Source organism: Talpa europaea, assembly GCF_964194135.1.
Source record: "Talpa europaea genome assembly, chromosome: 3".
Taxonomy (NCBI): domain Eukaryota; kingdom Metazoa; phylum Chordata; class Mammalia; order Eulipotyphla; family Talpidae; genus Talpa; species Talpa europaea.
The window spans coordinates 29,230,649-29,252,278 of NC_140069.1; the positions used below are offsets into that span (position 1 = coordinate 29,230,649).

The 21,630-nt window shown below is 36.9% G+C and overlaps 1 protein-coding gene across 1 annotated transcript in view; it reads left to right on the forward strand.

Moving 5' to 3' along the window:
* The window catches only part of STK3 (serine/threonine kinase 3), a gene marked incomplete at its 5' end in the record, with an annotated part of 334,603 nt that extends 312,973 nt beyond the window's left edge, over nucleotides 1-21,630 (forward strand). Inside the window, 1 exon segment of the mRNA XM_084230531.1 lies at nucleotides 21,349-21,630. Within this exon segment, the coding sequence (XP_084086657.1) occupies nucleotides 21,349-21,507 (159 nt within the window). The 3' untranslated portion in view covers nucleotides 21,508-21,630.

Below are 21,630 nucleotides of genomic sequence, written 5' to 3' on the forward strand. Positions count from 1 at the left end.
TGAATACATGTGGAATGTGAAATTTTTTTCCCCAATAGTTTGAATAAAAACTGTAAACTATCTGTTGGATTAAGTATCAAATTTTGATGTTTTCTCTGCCCCATGTTTCTTTCTACCTTTGCTTTAAAATGTGTTGAACGTGTAGAAAATCCTTACAGTCCCATGTAGTTCACTTTAGAATGAACTAGAACATCATACTACTCTGTTTACCATACTTAATCATAACCAACTATCATGATTAAATAACTACTTAATCAGGGCCATTTATATGGAGTGGTTTGGACTTGAGCTAAGAAAGGTCATAGGCACAAAAAGCAAAAGTTATACAGGAACAACTAGCATTGTTAAAAATCTGGAAAAAAAAAAAGAAATAGGTCATTGTTGCTAATTCTATTGTTGAGAAGATTCTCAGAGTTTTAGAGCACACAATGGCAGTGTTTTTTTTTTTTTTTCACTTCTTTGAACCTGATGCTGAGTTCTAGTATAGCGTAGATGTCAAATGATGCTGTAAGAACCCTTCTTAAGAGATTTGTCTATTGTTATTTTTAAACATTTCAAATACATGTTTCAGCTCAAATCTCATTTTGTAATATTAGATGGAATCTGTTTTTTAACAAATAGTCTATAATCTTGTTGTGCATTAATGTTTTTTGATATTAGGATTTTTTGCTTTCAAACAACAAAAGAGCAACCTTTCGAACAATCTAGGATAAAAGTTGTAGTCAGCACTAAAGCTGTTTTTATTGTGCTTGAGAAAAAAGACTTTTGAGGTGAACGAAGATAGTCTATCACTGCTGTCAGTCTCTTCTCCTGTTGTTTTTCTACATTCTGCCTCCTTTCCTGGCTCCTGTGTCTGGTACTTACAATCAAGTCTATACTCACACCTAAGTGCAGGCCTTTAGGCACACAAACCTGAGAGTTCACCAACCTTCTGGCCTCTAGGCAAATAAAACTATGATGTCAAACATTTGAATTGAGGTTCCTAATAAGGCCTATGCTATTACACTGATTATGACATATTAGTTGTTGAATGTAGATATACAGATGAACTCTGATTTCAGGAAACTTTATCACAGTAACGTCTTTAATGATTAATATTGAATTGTTTTTCTGAATATCTTTAAGTATGCCATAGTGATGATGAACCTTAACAAATTGATAAACAGAATGGTGATTTTTGAAATGCAAAGGTGACTATTATCATTAATTTATTATTAATGATTCATAGATTGGATGATAGTGAATCATCTCTTGTTAATATCTGCTATTAGCAGATATTACTAAAGTAGTAATATCCACTATTTTGTCCAGGAGAGCCAACTTTTTTTTTTTTAAATCACAGATTCTTAAAAATTCATACTTTTCTGTGTCCAGCGAAGACAGGATTCCACCTCGAAATTAAAGAGAGTGAGAATGAGCCAGAGACCCTAGAAAGCATTTTTAGAGATTTTACAAAGCTAGTATAGCTTTTAGACAATGGGGCTGTGCTTAATCTTATTTCTGATACTAATTTACTGAACAAGCATTCATTAGGTTCCTGCTGAATGTTAGTATCTGGAGAACAAGAAGGAAGACATGGACAAAATATAAAGTGCAGCATGAGATAACAGAAATTAAGAATTCATTTGACTTTGATGACCTAACAAGCACAGTTTGAGGACCATGAGGAAGACAGAATCAGTCTTAAGCTGAAGTGTGATCATTAGTTTAGAAAGTGGAAACTGTTTTCATCACACTCCTTGGAAGTTTGACTTTCAACGGAAGAGAAATGAAATTGTGATGGCTAGAGGGGTGGGTGGAAGTGAACACAGGGTTGTTCTTGGCTTTTTTAAGATGGGCGACATTGACAGCTCCTTCTGCCTGCTTGTGTCTGTGCAAGTGTTCTTTACTCTTCTTTACTCATAATAAACCTATTCTTTTGAATATATATATTTATAAAGATAGGAGATATTTAGAAAGTATTCCTGTGTTGATGCTAAAGACTAAGAAAATTTGAGGGAGCACAAGAGAAGAGAGATAGTGATGTAGCAAGGTTTCTAAGAGCACTCCAGGGCAATCTGGCCTTGGACCAGAGGGAGGCTTGAGTCCTCGACTGAGAACAGGGGTGTGGAGGAGGATGGGAACAGCAGGAATGTTGCTTAACTTCATGGGTTTATATTCAGAAAGAATTGGGGACTTTGTCTTGTAATTAGAATCACAAGCTTTTAAACAAAAGTAATAGCTTACTTTCATAGTACTTTTGAACGGTACTTGATCTGCTGTGTAAATGGCAGTCATCTCTTAGAAGTTATAAAAACAACAAATTCTTGAAATTTTATAAAGTTATAAAATTAAGGAATCTTAAAATGCTAAGTACTTTGTGTACTCATTCATCTAAACCTCATAATTTTTAAACAATTTTGCTCCCACTCAGTGTAGGTTTTATGATCCATACCAGTTGTTCTGTTTTCTGTGGCTTTTTTACTTTCTAGTTTTATTTTCTCCTTTTTGTAGACTTTTGCTAGATCAGCAATAGTTATCACTGTTGAATTATCTTTTATAGATAAAGCAGAAATACAGTGAAACCAATTTTTTTGGTTTATTGTGAGAATTCTCATTTTCATTTTTTCTATAACATAATTAAGATTAAAGCGTAAGGTTAATTCATTCCACATTCAGTCATTTGGAACATCTTAAATTTTTTGGAAATTGTGTTGCTCAGGAAGTTACTTCCTCATTCTACAAATCATTAATCATACCTGTAAAATATGAATAATGCCTATTTGCTGAATTATCTGTCCCATTTCATAGACTTCTGATGAGTCCCTCTGATATACTGTATATAAACATGTTTTGCAAATTATAAATTATTTTAAAATATATTATTGTTTGAAAAATATTAGATCGCAGACTCTCCTGACCAATTATAAACTCCCTTCAACTATGTAGTATACAGGAATAAACATCTAGAAGTGAACACTCAGGTGGGTTTTAGTTTTTAAACGTCATTGACCTTTAAGTTTCTATGCTAATCTTAACCTAATTTACAATCATTAGGAAACTTTCCCTTTTGGGGGAAAATTACTATGGCTGGTCTAGTGTGTATCTCTGTTGTATCATGTTCAGAAGTGCCACCAGCTCTGAAGTCAGGTTGCCTTTGATTCAATTCCTGACCTTTTAATCACTAAATGTCTTAGATAAATTTAAACTCCAAAAGTGTCTCTGAGAAATGGTTGTTATTACTATCTACTTATAGGATTGTTATAGGATATGGATTATTGCCTACTAAATAGATTATTACTTATTAAATAACAACACTTAAGCATAGTGTCTGCTAGTGCTCAGGACTCAATATGTTAACTGTTACTTGCATGAAATTTGCAATAATATGATTGCATATATGAGAATATTTATTGTGAAGGACATGCCTGCAGAAGTTTAGAGTTTATACATCTAAGTGATGATCAGATCTTTTCATTTAAGTAGCTTTACCCATGGGATTTTAAACGCATTTAGGGGAACATTTTCTCTTTTTGAACCACTATTATAGCTTACATTTTTGGATAGCATGTTTACATCTAATAAGTAATTTCCCATAGACCCACAGCCCAGACAAAGTATCGGTGATTCCTTCCTTAACTAAAAGAAGTTTTGAAATATACTGTGCTTTAAAAATAAAAAACAGAACACTGGTTTCTGTTTAAAAGGCAAAAAAATATATATATATATGGTGCCAAATATGGCCACCAGAGGGAGCTGGAGAGCCAGCAACCTAGGCCTCCCATAGAGGCTGAGCTCTTGCCCTTGTGAGAAGAAGGGTTCCAGAATGGCCCCTAATCATGAACTCAGTAGCCTCATGTTGTCCTCATTCCAAATACCATTGATCTCATAGTGGCCCATCTCCATACTTCTCAGGAACCAGCCATGAAGCTGTAAGCCTGTTCCCATCCTTAAGAACCACTAGAGTCCTAGAGTTGATCAAACTTTTCACTTCACTCCCCAGCCATTTTCAGAAGGGGCCTGCCCATTCAGAATCTCCTTGCTTACTGTTCAGGTGCTTGGGGACGATTAATATTATTCAGTCCTACTTCTTTCACTTTTGCTACCCACAAACACTATCCCTCAGGTATTCTGCAAGTTAATTTCTTGATAAGGTTTAAGAAATTTCACAAAATAGGGCCTCCCTGGTGGCGCAGCGGTTGAGCGCTGGGTTGCGAAGCTGCCCGCCGCCTCTGTGGCGCCGGTTCGATCCCTGGCTGCTCCCCGGCCACCGGAGGAGGGTCCCACATGGCGCGCAGACCTCTCCTGCCGCCCGCTGCTCCCCTCAGCAGTGTACTTCGGTCCTTCTGCCTGCTCTGCTCCCCGCTCTGGCTCTGGTGAATTCTCTCACCCTCCCGCGCTTCTGACTGTACCCAGTGCATGTATAAACAAACAAACAAACAAATAAATAAATAAATAAAGCATGCCGCTATAAAAAAAAAAAAAAGAAATTTCACAAAATAGTAACCAGTTTAGAGCCAATTATTAGATTATTGGTCACTTTGCAGGTTGAAAACCCACTAGTTGTTAAGAATAATAGTATAATTCTTTTTTTTAATGTACTCAGAGCAGAGATTTGCAGGGAGTGTGGAAACTTCCATTGCTGTCAACTAGCAAAACTGTCTGACAGAACATTTGCTCTCTTTATTATTAGTTGGTATAATAAAGAGGCTCATACTTGTTAAAGGCCAGTGAAAAACAAAATTTCCAGTGATTGAAAAAGGTGGACATAACTAACAAAATCTGCAGTGCCTCAGTATCTAAGAGTCCTTTCTCCATTTGACAGTATGGGCCATCATAGCTGGCTGCCCTGACTTCCAGACCTGTCAGGAAGATTGAGAGTGAGAGTGGTTAACTTAAAAGACTGCATGGAGGGCCTCCCCTGGTGGCGCAGCGGTGGAGTGCTGGGCTGCGAAGCTGCCCTCAGCCTGTGCAGCACCGGTTCGATCCCCGGTCCCTGCCAAGGGTCCCACATGGTGTGGCAGACCTCTCCTGCCGCGCCCACTGCTCCCCTTAGCAGAGTATTTCGTCAGTCTGCCTGTTCTGTTCCCTGCTCTGGCTCTGGTGAATTCTCTCACCCTCTTGCGCTTCTGCCTGTACCCAGTGCTTGTATAAATAAATCTTAAAAAAAAAAAAAAAAAAAGGAAGGAAAACACTTTAAAAAAAAGACCCCATGGCGAGTGTGGGTGAGATTGAGGCAGTGGACACCCCTGTGGAAGCAAAGGAGGCTCTGGCCCTGCCTGTTTCTCCCAGCTGGGGGTGACTAGGAGAGATGTGGGGAGGGGGCGGCAAACAAGGGATGGGCGTAGCAGTTACATGGTCATGCCTTTGGCAACAAGAACCGTAACAGGAAGATCTTCCTAACTGAAAATAGACTAAACGTTACAGAAACCCAGAAGTGGGCAGTGTGGTGGGTACCACCTTCCAGTATTTGAGTCAGGTTGAAGGTAGTTCCTTTGCATGTAATATTTTTTTAATTATGTATTCCTTTGTGGTATTGCATCTCTACTCTAAAATTAGGCAGAGGGGCCTCCCCAGTGGCGCAGTGGTTGAGTGCTGGGCTGTGAAGCTGCCCTCAGCCTCTGCAGCGCCGGTTCGATCCCCCATTGCCGGCGAGGATCCCACATGGCACGCAGACCTCTCCTGCCGCTCCCACTGCTCCCCTCAGCAGTGTACTTCGTCAGTCTGCCTGTTCTGTTCCCTGCTCTGGCTCTGGGGAATTCTCTCACCCTCCCGTGCTTCTGACTGTACCCAGTGCTTGTATAAATAAATAAATCTTTAAAATAAAATTAGACAGAAAAATTTTACTACAATTTTCTTGTTTGAGAATGCATTGAAAAATTCCAGCATCTGATGGTTCCAGTTACTAGTTGCTAAACCTGGTAGGTCATCTATCCAAAATTGGGAGTTACATGATCTTGCATGTCAATACAAATAATTTCAGTAAAGTATCCGGGGATTAGGTACTCTTTTAATAACAGTATGTCTTGGTCATTTACTAACAACATCTTATGGAATATTCCTCAAGAGTCTATTGAAATTAACAGCCACTTAGCTTTTTTCATTACTTTCCCACAGGAGGTAAATCAACAATGTGTCTTTCATTTGGTCAGTAATTAAAGATGCATTCTTCCATTTATCCTTATTAAAATTGGATTTTTTAAGGCTGAGCAGCAATTTCTTTCTTTTTTAAAAAAAAAACTTGCTTCTCTTCATTTATTTAGTTTATTTTTTTTTTAAAAAGATTTATTTATTTATTTATACAAGCACTGGGTACAGTCAGAAGCGCGGATGGGTGAGAGAATTCACCAGAGCCAGAGCGGGGAGCAGAGCAGGCAGAAGGACTGAAGTACACTGCTGAGGGGAGCAGCGGGCGGCAGGAGAGGTCTATGTGCCATGTGGGACCCTCCTTGGCCGGGGAGCAGCCCAGGATCGAACCGGCGCTGCAGAGACTGCAGGCAGCTTTGTAGCCCAGCGCTCAACCGCTGCGCCACCGGGGAGGCCCTAAGCAGCAATTTCATCCTGAAAAATAAAATGTAAAGATTTACCACAAAACTTGTTCATATTAATATGTTATTCATACCAGAACTCAAATTTTGACCCCTAAATTTCTATGAGTGACCAGTCACCTGACTTCTTAGTGGATGTAAAGTGGATCAACTTCAGTTCTCTGCCTTTGCTTCTTTGTCCACATAGAAGTAGTCCACACGCAGAATGCACCTGTTTTTTGTTTCAGGGGATGATCAAGCTAAAAGTCTTGCTGCCTCTGAGAGGTGGCAGCTTGATCACCTCAGCACTGAAAAGTTCTGGGAACATTTAGGAACTCACTCATTTTGCAAGGTAATTTTAGAGATAAAGTTAAGGTGCTGTGCTTGCTGTTGCATTAGTTGATACCAAAAACAATTTTTTTTTCCTTTTTTTTTTTTTATAAATTTTATTGTTATATTCCCCATACAATTGCAGCCCCCCATTCTGACCCCAATCCCTCCCCTCCTGCCCCCGCCCCCCTAAAAGTGTCTCTGGTTCATAGTTTTTTGTTGATTTTGATTTTTACTTTCTTATAGTTATTCATTTTCCTGGTCCCTTATTTAAGTTTTCTAAATTCCTGCTATGAGTGAGACCATCCGGTATTTTTCTTTTTCTTTTTGGCTTATTTCGCTGAGCATGATCCCTTCCAGCGCCATCCATGTTGCAGCAAATTGCATGTGTTTATCTTTTTTGAATGCTAGTTGGTGGGGTTTCTCTTTGTTACCAAAAACAATTTTTAAAGCTTTAATTTGGGGCCTCCCCGGTGGCGCAACGGTTGAGCGCTGGGTTGCGAAGCTGACCGCAGCCTCTGCAGCGCTGGCTCTATCCCCGGCCACCAGATGAGGGTCCCACATGGCGAGCAGACCTCTCCTGCTGTCCTCCCCGTGCCTCTGACTGTACCCAGTGCTTTCATAAATAAATAAATAAATAAATAAACAAACAAACAAATAAATAAATAAATAAATCTTTTTAAAAAAAAATAAAGCTGTAATTCGATTCTATTCTCGGACTTTAAAAAGACTGTAGAATATCTAGTTAATGTAGTCATCTAAGTTTGAAATTTTTAGCTTGCAATAAAGTTTTACTCATAGCAGTTGTGTTTGCACTTGATACTGAAATATTACGACCTCATCTTTACTGTAAACGTTTTATGCATATTAATTGTCCTGTCTCAGATAACCTACAACCTCTGTTGTCCTCGACCTAAACCGGAAGCTTAAAAATATGAAACAATTATGCTGACATTTGAAATTTAATCCTTCCCCCATAAGAAACATTTTTTTATTAAATAATAAATTTTATTTTTATATTCCCCCATACAACTGCACATGCCCCATTCTGACCCCAATCCCTCCCCTCCCGCCCCCCATCCCCCAAAAAGTGTCTCTGGTTCATAGTTTTTGTTGATTTTGATTTTCACTTTCTTATAGTTATTCTTTTTCCTGATCCCTTATTTAAGTTTTCTAGATTCCTGCTATGAGTGAGACCATCCGGTATTTTTCTTTTTCTTTTTGGCTTATTTCGCTGAGCATGATCCCTTCCAGCGCCATCCATGTTGCTGCAAATTGCATGTGTTTATCTTTTTTGAATGCTGAGTAATATTCCATGGTATATATGTACCACATCTTCTTGATCCAGTCCTGTATTTTTGGGCATTTGGGCTGTTTCCAAAGCTTAGCTATTGTAAATAGTGCTGATATAAACATAGGGGTGCAGGTGTTCTTTGGAATTGATGTTTCTGTGTCCTTTGGGTAAATACCTAGGAGTGGAATTGCTGGATCATATGGAAGCTCTATGTTTAGTAGGTCCAGAAATCTCCACACAGCTCTCCATAGTGGTTGGACCAGTTTGCATTCCCACCAACAGTGCAGGAGAGTTCCTTTTTCTCCACAACCTCGCCAACATTTGTTGTTGCTAGTTTTTTTAATATGTGCCATTCTCACTGGAGTAAGATGGTATCTCATGGTAGTTTTGATTTGCATTTCCCTGATTACAAGTGATGTTGAACATTTTTTCATATGTCTGTTGGCCATTTGCATTTCCTCTTCAGAGAAGTTTCTTTTTAGCTCTTCTGCCCATTTTTTGACTGGGTTATTTTCTTTGTTGTTGTTGAGTCTCATCAGCTCTTTGCAGATTTTTGTGATCAGTCCTTTATCATTAGTGTTGGGTGCAAAAATGTTCTCCCAGTTGGTGGGGTTTCTCTTTGTTTTTGTTATTGTCTCTTTTGCTGTGCAGAAGCTCTTTAATTTGATGTAGTCCCAGCTGTTTATCTTTGCCTTCACTATCACTGCTTTGGGTGATGTGTCTGTAAAGATGTCTTTGATATGCAAATCACGTAGTGTTTCACCTATATTTCCTTCTATGTATTTTATGGTTTCAGGTCTTATGTCTAGTTCCCATAAGAAACATTTAATGATTAGTTTCATGTTCATTTAGTATAATTTTGTTTTCTTTTACCTTATATTGATATGGAATTGATGAACATACTTTTGTAAACAGTTATTAATGAAAGAGTAGAAACTGTTAGCTTCAGTTTTATTCAGTTGGTGGTTTTGCTTTTAAAAGTTTGCATAAAACTGATTGTTATGAAAATTTCCTGAACATTTTTGTAAGAGGCCATTATATGTTTTTCTTCCTATCCTCTTAAATTCCTAAATCTCTTCATAAGGTTTTAATTGAATTTATATATATGTCTATTAAAATCTGGAAGATTAAAAATGCTGTTTCAGGCACAAAACGTGCCATTCTAAAATTAATGACAGTGTTAAAAAATGTCTCCTTCTTGGTGAATTTTATTTTCTGAGACTCATGTGGCAAGGAAGAACTTTGATCAAAATTTATTATTGCTCTTAAGTTGTTAAAAAACATTTTGTCCTATTTTGAGTTCATACTGTTTTATAGGCAATAGCTATCATCCATGATTCTTGTTGTATGGTGTGCTAAAAGAATTTCAGATTTAGATACCTCAAAAGTAAAAGATTAGGATTCCTTTTTATTTGTAGATGTTGCTTCACTATTTAAAAAAATTATGTATTCTGAGTTCTATCATTTTTAGTTTTCAGCTGACTTCTGCTTATTTTCTTTTAAAATGCTTTATAGATTTGCCAAAGTAAATTTTGTATGTTTTTGATACAAAGATAATTGATTATTTTGTCAGAATAATTACTGCAAATATCCCGGCAGTAGCAATTGTATAATGGCTGTGCTGTGATATTAGTAAAAAATCCCCCCCCAAGCACTTTATTCCATGCATGTTTGCCAAAGGAATAAACTATAGTATTAATATTTTGAAGAATTTTTTTGACAGAAACCATTTTTCTAAGAAAAGGATAAGTTGAGATCAAAATAAATGTATTATCAGACATGCAGAATAAACATGAAATAGAGCCCTGGGATTATCTTTTAGTAAAATTATGAAGTACTATGAAAAATATCCTGTTATTTCTTTTGCTTTACTTCAACTGCATTATGTTCCTTTTTGATTTCGCAAACACACACGTGCACACACACATACCACACACACACACACACACACACACACCCGGTAACAGATACACACAACAGTGTTGAAAGGGATTTTATGATTGCACAAAGGCACTAAGTATCCCATACTCTGAATTGAAGCCAGATGCTTCCTTTCGGGATTTATTAAGACCCCATCATTTTTCATTTATTCAGCAAATATTTATGCAGCACTTATTGTGTTCCAGGTGCAGCATTATAGGTACTGAGAGATGTAACTATTTACAAAAGTTCCTATCCTGATGGAATCCACACTCTAGTGGGCTAGTGGAATGGCAAGAAAGTAGCTTTCTTCTTGCTTGAAGTTGGAATGGGGGGGGGGGGGGGCAGGAGACTGGCTGTGAAAGACACTTCCAGTGAGCTATTCACAGAGACTGGCAGTGCCTGAGAAAGGGAGACTGGCATCTAGTAAATCCGCCAGCTGCTTGCTTAGCCTATTGAACTTGCAAACCTACTGATGTTCTGCTGGAGCCCAATAAGCAAGTTCTTTCAAGTCTGGAGGATATAATAACACAGGTATGGAACATGCCTGTTTCTCTCCTGAAAGTTCCATAAGTAGAACCAAGGCCTGTAGGATAACTGAAGACCATGGTGTGGTATGCTAGGAAAAATAAGGTGTGGCTCTCTCCCCTTCCTGGGGTCCCTGTGGTCCCTGGAGAGCATGGAGAAGAATCTCTGCAATCTCTGTTTCTCAAAAGAGGTTGGATCTCATGCTACAAAGGTGGCTCCCAAGCTTTAGGAGACAATTCCCCACCCAGAGGGCTGCTCCTCTCCAACAGGGGTGAGTACCAGGATGATGACAATTGATACACCCCTTCTTGTGTACAAATTATTGGTAACTAACCAAACCAGAAATTTAATCTCACTGACAGTAATCATTTCATCATAAGATCCCTGTCTCCTTCCTCTTAACACCATAAGAAGTAGGCCTCAAAAAGAGCTGGGGAGAAGGCTTCGGACACAGACATCATTTCTTCACACTGCAAGTTTTCTGTGTAAGCCCATACTGAGGGGAGGGATGTGATCTATGAGATTGATGTTTATAATTAATCTGAACTTCAAATAACTAAAGGTAACCAGAAAACTATGAAAACTGCTCAAGGTTTCTTTAGCCATGGCTCAGAGAAATTTGGCATAGCACAGCTGAAAAAGTGATTGGAGAAAAAAGAAACTATTTTACATTTATATAATAACTCACAGATTTTTGAATGCCCAATAAAATATACAGATGTAGTTAGACTATATCCGTGTAGTTATAAAGACTTTTTCTTAATGCTTGTGATCTTCCATAACTAATTATTTATAGTTAAATTAATAGTAAAGTGTTAGTCATATATATATTGTTAAGTATTAATAAGTCATATATAATTAAGTATTAATCAGAATCATGATAATTGAAATTTGAGGTGATTTTGTAGTTCTTGGGAGACCCAAGAAATAGTTTTCATTAGGTTCTAATTCAAATTTACATTATTGGATTTGATATTGTCTTTTAGTGCCTGCACTTATTACCTATATCTGTGTGACTTAGAGTGAGTCACTTGGGCTTTCTAAGTATCCTTACCCATAAAGTGAGGTTGGTAATATTTACCCCACAAGTGGTTACATTACTAAATGCACAGGTATCTGACACTACCCTAAATGACTACATTCAGTGACCAATAATTGGCACTTTCCTTTTTCCTTCCATTGATGTCCATAAGAAATGGTTTTCTTTCTTTTCTTTGGGAATGAAAATGAGATCTTAATATCTTAAATTTACTCTAGATATTCTGAGATTAAGCAGCTAGCATAGATACTTCTTGGCAGTTTTCAGGTATAATCCCAGAATTGGGGTTGAAGAGCTCTTTTATTATATACTTCTGACTTTAAAAAAAAAAGCCTTATACCTTGTTGTAATTTTTTACTTCACTATATTATCCCTGTTGCTCAGAATTTTTGGCAGAAGGCCTTACCTGTTTATATAGAACTAAACTAATCAGTGGACTTGACTAGCACGTTGGTGTGTTTCCCACTCACACTGTTAGTTAAAATGAGTATGGCAGCCTCCATGAACAGTGTTTTGTAAAACCAAACCATATTCTGTTCAACACAGTAAGGCTTGAGCTAAAATGGAATATTAGGGGGGAAGGGAATAAGTTGCTCCAGGCCACAAACAACTCAAAACAGTCTAAGGCATGCACTGGTAAACCTTACAAAACGCTATAGGCAATTCAGCATCAAAATTGCCATAGAAAATTATTGTTGTTAGCCATTCTGTTGATAGTTCATATTGTTAGAATTGCTAGCAGATGGGGAAATAGATGAGTCAGGATACAGTATTAGCAATCCATATTTTTTTAATCACAGGCCACTAATAAGGTCTGTAGCATCTGTGAGATTTATTTAAACAAGTTGCTAGGAAGAGTTTGTTTTCCCAGTAAACACAGCAAACCTTATACAGGATTTTCTTGATTGACTATTTGACTAAATGTGTTAACATTAACATGTAAGATCACTTGCTTCATTGTGGTGGTGTCTCATTTATTTTGACAAACTGATTATATCAGCAACTCATGAACCCATTATGTCTTGAAATGTTATTGCATTTATGCATTTAAAAACCTCATAATCCTATTTCTGCTGTTTTTTAAGATTGACTTTTTTAAAAAAAATTCTCATTTAATTAGTATTATTTAGCAAAACAAAATAATGTAAGAAACTAAATGTTTTCCTACAGATCTTTTAAAATGAAATTGTTTTAGAAAGTAATTCTTTTTAGAAAGTAATGCCTTCTCATCACTTGAATGTGGTAGTGTAGACTGGCTACATATACAAATTTCTGATTTTGCTGACAGCTCTTCCTGATCAGTAATAAGCAGCCTTCCAATATTTCTTGTGGAGTTCAGAAATAATTCTACTTCTCCAAAGATGAAATGCAAATGGTCAATAGGCAATTAGGGAAATGCAGATCAAAACCACAATGAGATAACCATCTCACACCAGTGAGAGTTGCCCATATTTTAAAAACCCCAGAAATAACAAATGCTGGCGAGAATATGGTAAAAAAGCAACCCTTTTACTGGTGGGAATGTAAATTGGTCCAGCCTCTATGGAAAGCTGTGTGGAGGTTCCTCAAAACACTAAAAATGATCCATTCCTAGGATCTGCCCAAAGAACACAAAAACACTAATTCGAAAGGAAACCTGCACTCTTAAGTTTATTGCAGCACTGTTTTACAATAGCCCAAATATGGAAGCATCCCAAATACTCCAAAACAGATGAATGAATTAAGAAGATGTGGCATATATACATAATGGAATAATATTCAGCAATCAAAAAAAGATAAACCCACGCCATATATATACATAATGAAATACTATTCAGCAATCAAAAAAGATAAACTCACGCCATTTGAAGCAACATGGATGGAGCTAGAAGGGATTATGCAAATAAGCACAATAAGGCAGAAAGAGAAAGATAAATAGTGAATTCTCACTTACATGAGGAATATAGAGAAACCATACAAAGGGTCAGGAAAAAAGAAAAAACTTGCAAGCTGACCATAGATCTGAGGCATACCACAGCGGGAATGAGGAAGAAGGGTGAAAACAGGGGAGGAAAGAGCATAAGGGGCTATGGAGTTGGATCATGGGTGCCATCGTGGTGGGAGAACTACAGGGATGACTCCTGAGGGGAGAAATGAAATACTGTCCAAAAGCTAGCAACAATGTAAGAAAATACATAGACATAATTCTACTTATTAAAGTAGCAAAATTATCAGTGTTAATTTAATCTAATTTTTTATATTAACTTCTTCACCATTTTGTGCAAGAGATTGTGAGTTACTTGCATATCTTTTATTTGGATTTTCTTATTTTAAGGAATACTGATAAATGTAATATTTTTGAATATTGATCTGTAATCTTCTGAACTCCTGGATGAAATGTGATTCTCCAGAGCTATCATTAACAAATGAACTGCATATTCAAGCTGTCAGTAAGATATTAAATAATACCAATTTTCAAGCAAAATGTTGACTTCAATTGAAAAGTAGTTTTGACTTTTTCATTTACCTTATGAACAAGTATCCATCCACCCATCTATTTATTATTATTATAGCAGGAATATAGGGGAACCAAATAAGACGTCAGTATAAAAAAAATAACAACAGTACAAAACACGACAAAGTGAAAACGGATAATTATAAATCAGAGACATCCTGCAGGGGAGGAGGAGGGAGAGGGATCAGAGGGAGGGAGGGAGGAGCACAGGGGACTGAGGTGATGGTGCACGGGTGCATTGGTGAAGGAAACTCTATGGGGACTCCACCTGAGGGGGTGGGGGAAGCAAATATTGTTTAAAAATGAACAATGATGTAAAAAAATATATATAAAAGTAGTTTTGACTTTTTTCACTTACCTTATGAATAAGTATCCATCCACCCATCTATTTATTATTAAGAAGTTTAGGGATTTTCTTTAGGTCTTTCATTTGTTTTAAACAAACTCTTTGTAAGAGCTGAGAAATTCTCTAGAAAACCTAAATAAGGGACCAGGAAAAAGAATAACTATAAGAAAGAAAAAATCAAAATCAACAAACAACTATGAACCAGAGACACACTATAAGGATTTGGGAAAAGAAGGGATTTGGGGTCAAAATAAGGGGGTTGCAATTGTTTGGGGAATATAAAAATAAAATTAAAAAAAAGCTGAGAGATTCTGAGTCTACCAGCTGACCTGAAAACTTCAAGAAGATAACAGTTCTGCTTTTTGCTGAGCTTATGTATTTTATTCCATTTAAATGACTGTTGTAGGGCCTCCCCGGTGGCGCAGCGGTTGAGCGCTGGGTTGCGAAGCTGCCCGCAGCCTCTGCAGCACCAGTTCAATCCCTGGCTGCTCCCCGGCTGCTCCCCGGCCACCGGAGGAGGGTCCCACATGGCGTGCAGACCTCTCCTGCTGCCCCCTGCTCCCCTCGGCAGTGTATTTCGGTCCTTCTGCCTGCTCTGCTCCCTGCTCTGGCTCTGGTGAATTCTCTCACCCTCCCGCGCTTCTGACTGTACGCAGTGCTTGTATAAATAAATAAATAAATCTTTAAAAAAAAAAAAATCAAGTATTTGAAAAAAATAAATAAATAAAAGACTGTTGTATAAGAATGTGATACTCATTGTTTTCTACGCATTGTGGCCTCTCTAACAGAACACTTAAAACCATTTTTCATTTCAGCTCACGTTAAAGAGCCAGGGAATTTGTCAGTAGAACCACACACCCCCTGTCCCGAATATGTGGTGACAACATTTTGAATTCTCTTAGAGTGTTAGATTAAGAATATCATACTTGGGGGTCTCCCCTGGTGGCGCAGGTTCTTGAGTACCACGCTGTGAAGCTTTCTGTGGCCTCTGTGGTGCCAGTTCTATCCCAGCTGGCCGGCGAGGGTCCCACATAGCGGGCAGACCTCTCCTGTCTCTCCCGCTGCTCCCCTCAGCAGTGTATTTTGTCAGTCTGCCTGTTCTGTTCCCCACTGTGTTTCTGGTGAATCCTCTTACCCTCCTGCGCATCTGGCCTGTACCCCGGTTCTTGTATTAAAAAAATAAAAAAAGAATATCATACTTGGTATGATGAGAATTTGTGTTTACCTAGAGGTCAGGTCAGGTCTGTTTTTTTAACCAGGAGCATAACTTTGAGCAAACTATTTCTCATTTTCATACCTAAAATAATTCAAGGTTATAGTTTGTTTCTGTTGAACAAATGACTTAGTTGCCTGCAGTAGCTTTTAATCTTAGATCTTAGATCTTAGAGAGTCTTAGATCTCAAAATGTGTTTCTCTCAGACCCATGCAATCATTTTACCTGATCCAAATTGAAAGAAAATTGATTTTATTCTCTACTGTTATTAATATGACTTGTTCCCTGATACTTCTCACTTCAAATGGCCAAGAAAAGCAAAAATTCTCGTGACTAGAAAAAAAGTGCTTCAGCTAGTCAAACAATGTTGTTCCAAAATTTGTCTTTTTCTTTGACTGTGTTTTGAAGTAGTTGTATGTGTTCCTTCTGTCTTTACATTCAAGTTCTCCTTACTACGCATCGGTCCATTTATTCACTTAAGTTATATGTTCTGGTATGTAAAGATTGTGAAGCTACAATATTCATTCATAGTGATAAGGCCTGAAGATTAAAGAATTATTGTTGGTTGTGCAAGTTCTACTTTATCATTAAATTCAAAACTAAATTTTATTAAGTAAAAGTAGTCTAAAATACATAAAGGGAAAGATGGAAAGATGGCGTGTATTATGGAAAGATGGCGCATAAGTAAAACTTAACCATGTTAAAAAAAAAAAACATAAAAACTCAAGTTGACTTGTCAACCTCTGTTGATCCAAAAACAAATCTGAAGTGAATTCGTTTCTTATTTGTGAAAATTTTTAGTAAACTGATTTTAATTAGGAAAACTTTTTTTGCAATAATATTGACATTAATTTAGGAAAACTCATTTTTCCTTTCTAATACTATCTTATTAGTCTAAAATATTGTGCTAAGTTAGCATTTTAAAAGGCTGGTAATGGATTATATTATGGGGCCATTTTTATCATTATGAGTCTCCATAAAATTTTATCTGATTTGTCATTCTTTTTACTACCAAGGCATTGAGCAGTACTGTTTCCCAAGAGATGGAATAAGCTACTTCTACCACATTTTGTTCCCTGAACCATTTTTATGACTGTTGAAGGCTTGATAGCTATAAAAACACAAAGTGCTAAATATATGTTATTAGTGGTTAATCAGAAGTCAAAACCAGCCAGAAGTTCATGTCTATACATCATACCCACTGTGTAAAAACTGGAAATTGTACTAGTTATCTTCACATTTTTTTTTGTCTAGATGATACCATAAAGTAGAGCTCTTTACAAACCTATAAATATTTCTGTTAACAAAGTGATAAGAGCCTTTGACTATAAAATGCTAAGGTTTAGGGATTATTTTCTGTTGGATACCATAGACAAATCATGAGATCAGGGAGAAAGTCTTTTCCTCAAAAATCTCATCTCATCCTACATACTGAGACACCCTGAGCATGAATCTCTCTCTTAGAATCTAAAATTTATAATCTATTATAATTTATAGATCTATGGCATCTCTACCTTGATGCCTCCTCTTCTCACTAAACTTCTGTAGTAACCTTTTGATGAATCTTCTTGTGTCCATTTTTTTCTCCTGATAATCTGTTTTCTATATCTGGTATTGGGGAAATTTTTTTAAACTCATTCACATGTGTCACCATTTATACTCAGGATTATCTAGCATTTCTCTCTTGTCTACAGAAAGCCTGTTGCAGCAGTTTTATAGCCTCCCCTCCCCTTCCTTCTTCACCTCCAGAGCTTCTTTCCCTGTCTGTCCTTTGCACATCCCAGCAGTTAACCAGCATCTCCAGAATGCCAGGTGTTTGTGTGCCTGATGTTTCTGCTCATGCTGTTTCCCCTTCTCCCCTGTTCTGTTTCCTGTCTTCTCAGTTTACTCTTCCTTCAGTGAGTTATCTATACATGGACCCATCTTGCAGCCATATTGCAAACTCTTCAGGAGAGTGTCTTATTCATCTCTGTATCTATAGTGCTTGGTCCACAGAAAATGTCATTCGATATTTTATTGAATTTTAAATGAATTTTCTCAACTTCTCTTGACAGCCCACCCGAAAATATAATTTGTATAGAAGTCAGTTTTCCTGTAATCTCAACCTTACACAGCCACAAATCTGAACTCAGATTTTAAAAATAGACATAGAAATACTAGAAACAATTTTTACAAACTTCAGTACTAATCCATACTCTTACTCTCCCAAAACAGTTTCAGGCTTTCTCTCAAAATCTGTTCTTATTTGGTATAATGCCTTAAAAGATTGTTTAATTGCTTTTCTGACTCTCAATAGATTAACAAACTTGAAGTGGCGATAGAAGGACATATTCCTATTGATGGCCATGAAAAGGAGCTAATAGCTTTCCCTCAGATGAAGTTCAAAAGCCAAAAAGAAGAAAGCAAATTAATACATGGCACGAATTAGTAATAGATAATAATGGTGATTCATCATTAAGGAAAGGTTATTTCAGGTTCTATGTCCTCTGCTGTAGAAAGCCGCAAAACTTCAGAAAGATTTTCTGTTCAAAATGATTGAAACAAAGTTTTATCATATAATGAACTAAGATTTAGATACTTCATGAATTTGTTTGCATGAACACCTCATTCCCTAACAATGTCAGATAATGGTTCTCTAATATCTTAGACCTGTTTTTCATAAATTTTACATATTGAAAACATCAAAGTCTGTTAGAGGAAAAAATTTCTTATTAGAGGAAAAAAGTTTTCTTCTGAGTAGTTTCTTTCCCGAAATTCAGTCCATTACTATAATATAATATTTATAAACTATTGGCAGTTTGCCCCCAGTATGGTAGTATAGGAATATCTTAATTTTGAAAAAATTAAAAGTGACAATAATTGTTTGCTTCGTATAATATTATTTCTCTTAATCTTAAAGTAACCCATTCCTTAGAGTCATTCCATATTCCTGTTTTTCTACCCACCTTCATATATTTAGCAAGGTGGTTGAATAGTTTCTAGCTCTTGTACATTCTCTACAGTTTAAGTATTTTTTTAGAATATCTGGAGTGGAGACATGAAACTCATGCATAAATGTTGATTATAAAATAATTCATGACTTGAGTCAAATAATAAATTATGTTGCTTAAATTATAAATATCATATAGAAATTCATGGATAAAAAAGATTACCATAGGCTGAAATTGAGACAAAGTGGAATTGGATCTCATGTAGATAGCAGCTAGCCTTGTCTTTCTTAGGGAAATGTAGCTTTGTGTGGTATTTGTTGGCCTTTCATCTCACTGTCACCTGTTTACACAACTCAGAAAGTTTCAAAGTTCTCTCTTGGAATGTTAGTGACCATATAAAAGATGCATGATTAATATCTGGATTAAAAATGAATGAAGTACATAGTATAATGCTGTGCATTATATATAAATATATATGGTAGTTTAATATAATGTGCTAGGTTCTTTTGGTGATGTGTGACTGAAAAATAATGGGTATTCACCCTCAAAGTGGTATTCACCTTCAGAGTCATCCTCTGGGGCCTATGCTCTCACATAACACTGCCATTTCTATCTTTTTGAAACTCCTCTTTCGAATTTTCTTCAGTCTGTGACTCATTCTTTTCAATGACCCTCAGTGATGACAAATCTTTTTCAGTTGATAATAGATTTGATTTTTGGAGCCTAAAGTCACTTAGGCCCAGGTATGATGGGGAAGATGAAATGCTATTTTTGGTTAAACTTGACATGCTGCAAGGAAATCAGAGTATCTTCTGGCACGGCTCATAAACTAACCAAAGACAATGCTCTTCTTAAAACAGAAAATAAGCTAGAAGCTTTTGTTACATCAAAACCAAGTCTAAATTACTCTAGTGTATTTTTCTGCTCCACAGTTGACTGTGGCTCCCAGGGCCCCACCAACCCCTAGTCCCCCAGTACCCCTCCGTTCTCAGAACTTGGTTGGGTCTGCTCCTGAAGGCCCTGACCACTGCCCTGAGGCACCTCCTTTTCAAGGACTAACCCCCGCACCCACAAAAAGAGATTCCATTATCTTACTGAGACTTCTCTCTTTTTCATGTTGGGGATCTGCCTAGAAAAACAGTGGATGATCTCTCCAGGAAAATATACACATGAACATGCAGAAATTTGCACATGAGACGCTTATTCTTGGATTCGAGTTAAACACCTCCCACTATAATCTGTACCATATATAATAGAGCTTAATTGTGTAGGGTCGTGCATCAGTTCTGAAATGTTTATAGTTGCTAATCTTATCCTTCTAACTAATTTGTAAGTTTCTTTAGGCAAGGGAATAGTTTAGTTATGTCTTTGTTTTCTTTTCAGCATCTACCAAGAAGCTGAGTATACAATAGCATTCTGTAAATCATGTGGTTTAACAAATTCTTTGAAACCACCTACTTGCTATAATTGCTTTAATAGTCAGTTTTTGAAGGAGAATTTTAGACTTTTTTTTTTTTAATGTAATAAGACAAAAGCTCTGGTGTTAAATTCTGTATTTCTGGGCATCCCATAAATCCTGAGACAACGTCCCTAAATTTTGCTTTTCAGGAGATAATCCAATCTTCCTGTTTTGATATATGAATGAATACAGTAAAACATGGATGCCATGGATCCTGTCATGTGGCAGAATGGATTTTATCCCCTATACACATTTGACATGTGTCCTACTGTTATAGAGAAAATCAGTAAAGGATATGCTGGTGGTGTCCTCAGAAGCTTCCTTAACCAAACTAAATCATGATAGTCAGACTATCTCATTCAGTCAAATCATATCATTATTGTCAAACTATAACATACAGTGAAAATTTGACTGGCACTTCACTTTCATATTTACCAAGCCGATGATAAGAAATTACACAGCACTGTTTGTGTCAGGTTTGAAATATTTTGAATCTTAACATAAAACCTTACTTTGTCAAAAAGGTTGTGATAAAAGTATTTTACATAATTTTCCAGTTAATCAGATGGTTAGATTTGGAGGTATTTGGTTAAATGCAGATAGTATACTTAATTTAACCTGTATCTATCTTTTTTTAAAAAAAAGATTTATTTATACAAGCACTGGGTATGGTCAGAAGCGCGGGAGGGTGAGGGAATTTACCAGAGCCAGAGCAGGGAACAGAACAGGCAGACCGACGAAGTACACTGCTGAGGGGAGCAGCAGGCGGCAGGAGAGATCTGTCGCGCCTTGTGGGACCCTCGCCCAGTGGCCGGGGATTGAACCAGCGCTGCAGAGGCTGCAGGCAGCTTCACAACCCAGCGCTCAACTGCTGTGCCACTGGGGAGGCCCTAACCTGTATGTATCTTGTGACATTCTTGAGTGCTCTTTTCAAGTGTTCATGATCAATGTGGCTGACTAGGATGTGAGACATTAGAGTGAATATGTCTGTAACATGTCTTGACAGTCTGTTGGTGGATTTGTCTTTCTGCCTATTTTTTTAAACATATTTCATCATTTGCTCTTTCCTACAAATGGTTGTGTTTTTGTTTTTTTTTAATTGCTTCATTGCAAGTTTCTTGAGGTTATTCCAAAAGGTGACTTCTTGGTTCTTTCTGTTTTAATTTTTGAGCCATATTTCAAAGAAGATGTAAAGAATTTGTTGAAATGTTCATGGTAAAGCTCAATAGACTTTAATCTATTATAGATAATTTTACTATATTCATATTTTCATTTTTTTCTATACCCAGCTAAAAAATCTAAGTTTAGAGGAACTGCAAATGCGATTAAAAGCGCTGGACCCCATGATGGAACGAGAAATAGAAGAGCTTCGTCAAAGATACACAGCGAAAAGACAACCCATTCTGGATGCGATGGATGCAAAGAAAAGAAGGCAGCAAAACTTTTGAGTGTAATTTCTGTAACTATTCTGGAAACCAAGAAACCACTAAGAATTAAAGGAATATTATGTTTTGTCTTAATCCCTAAGATTTTTGGTCTACAACTACACAGCAGCCAAAAACTAAGCATGG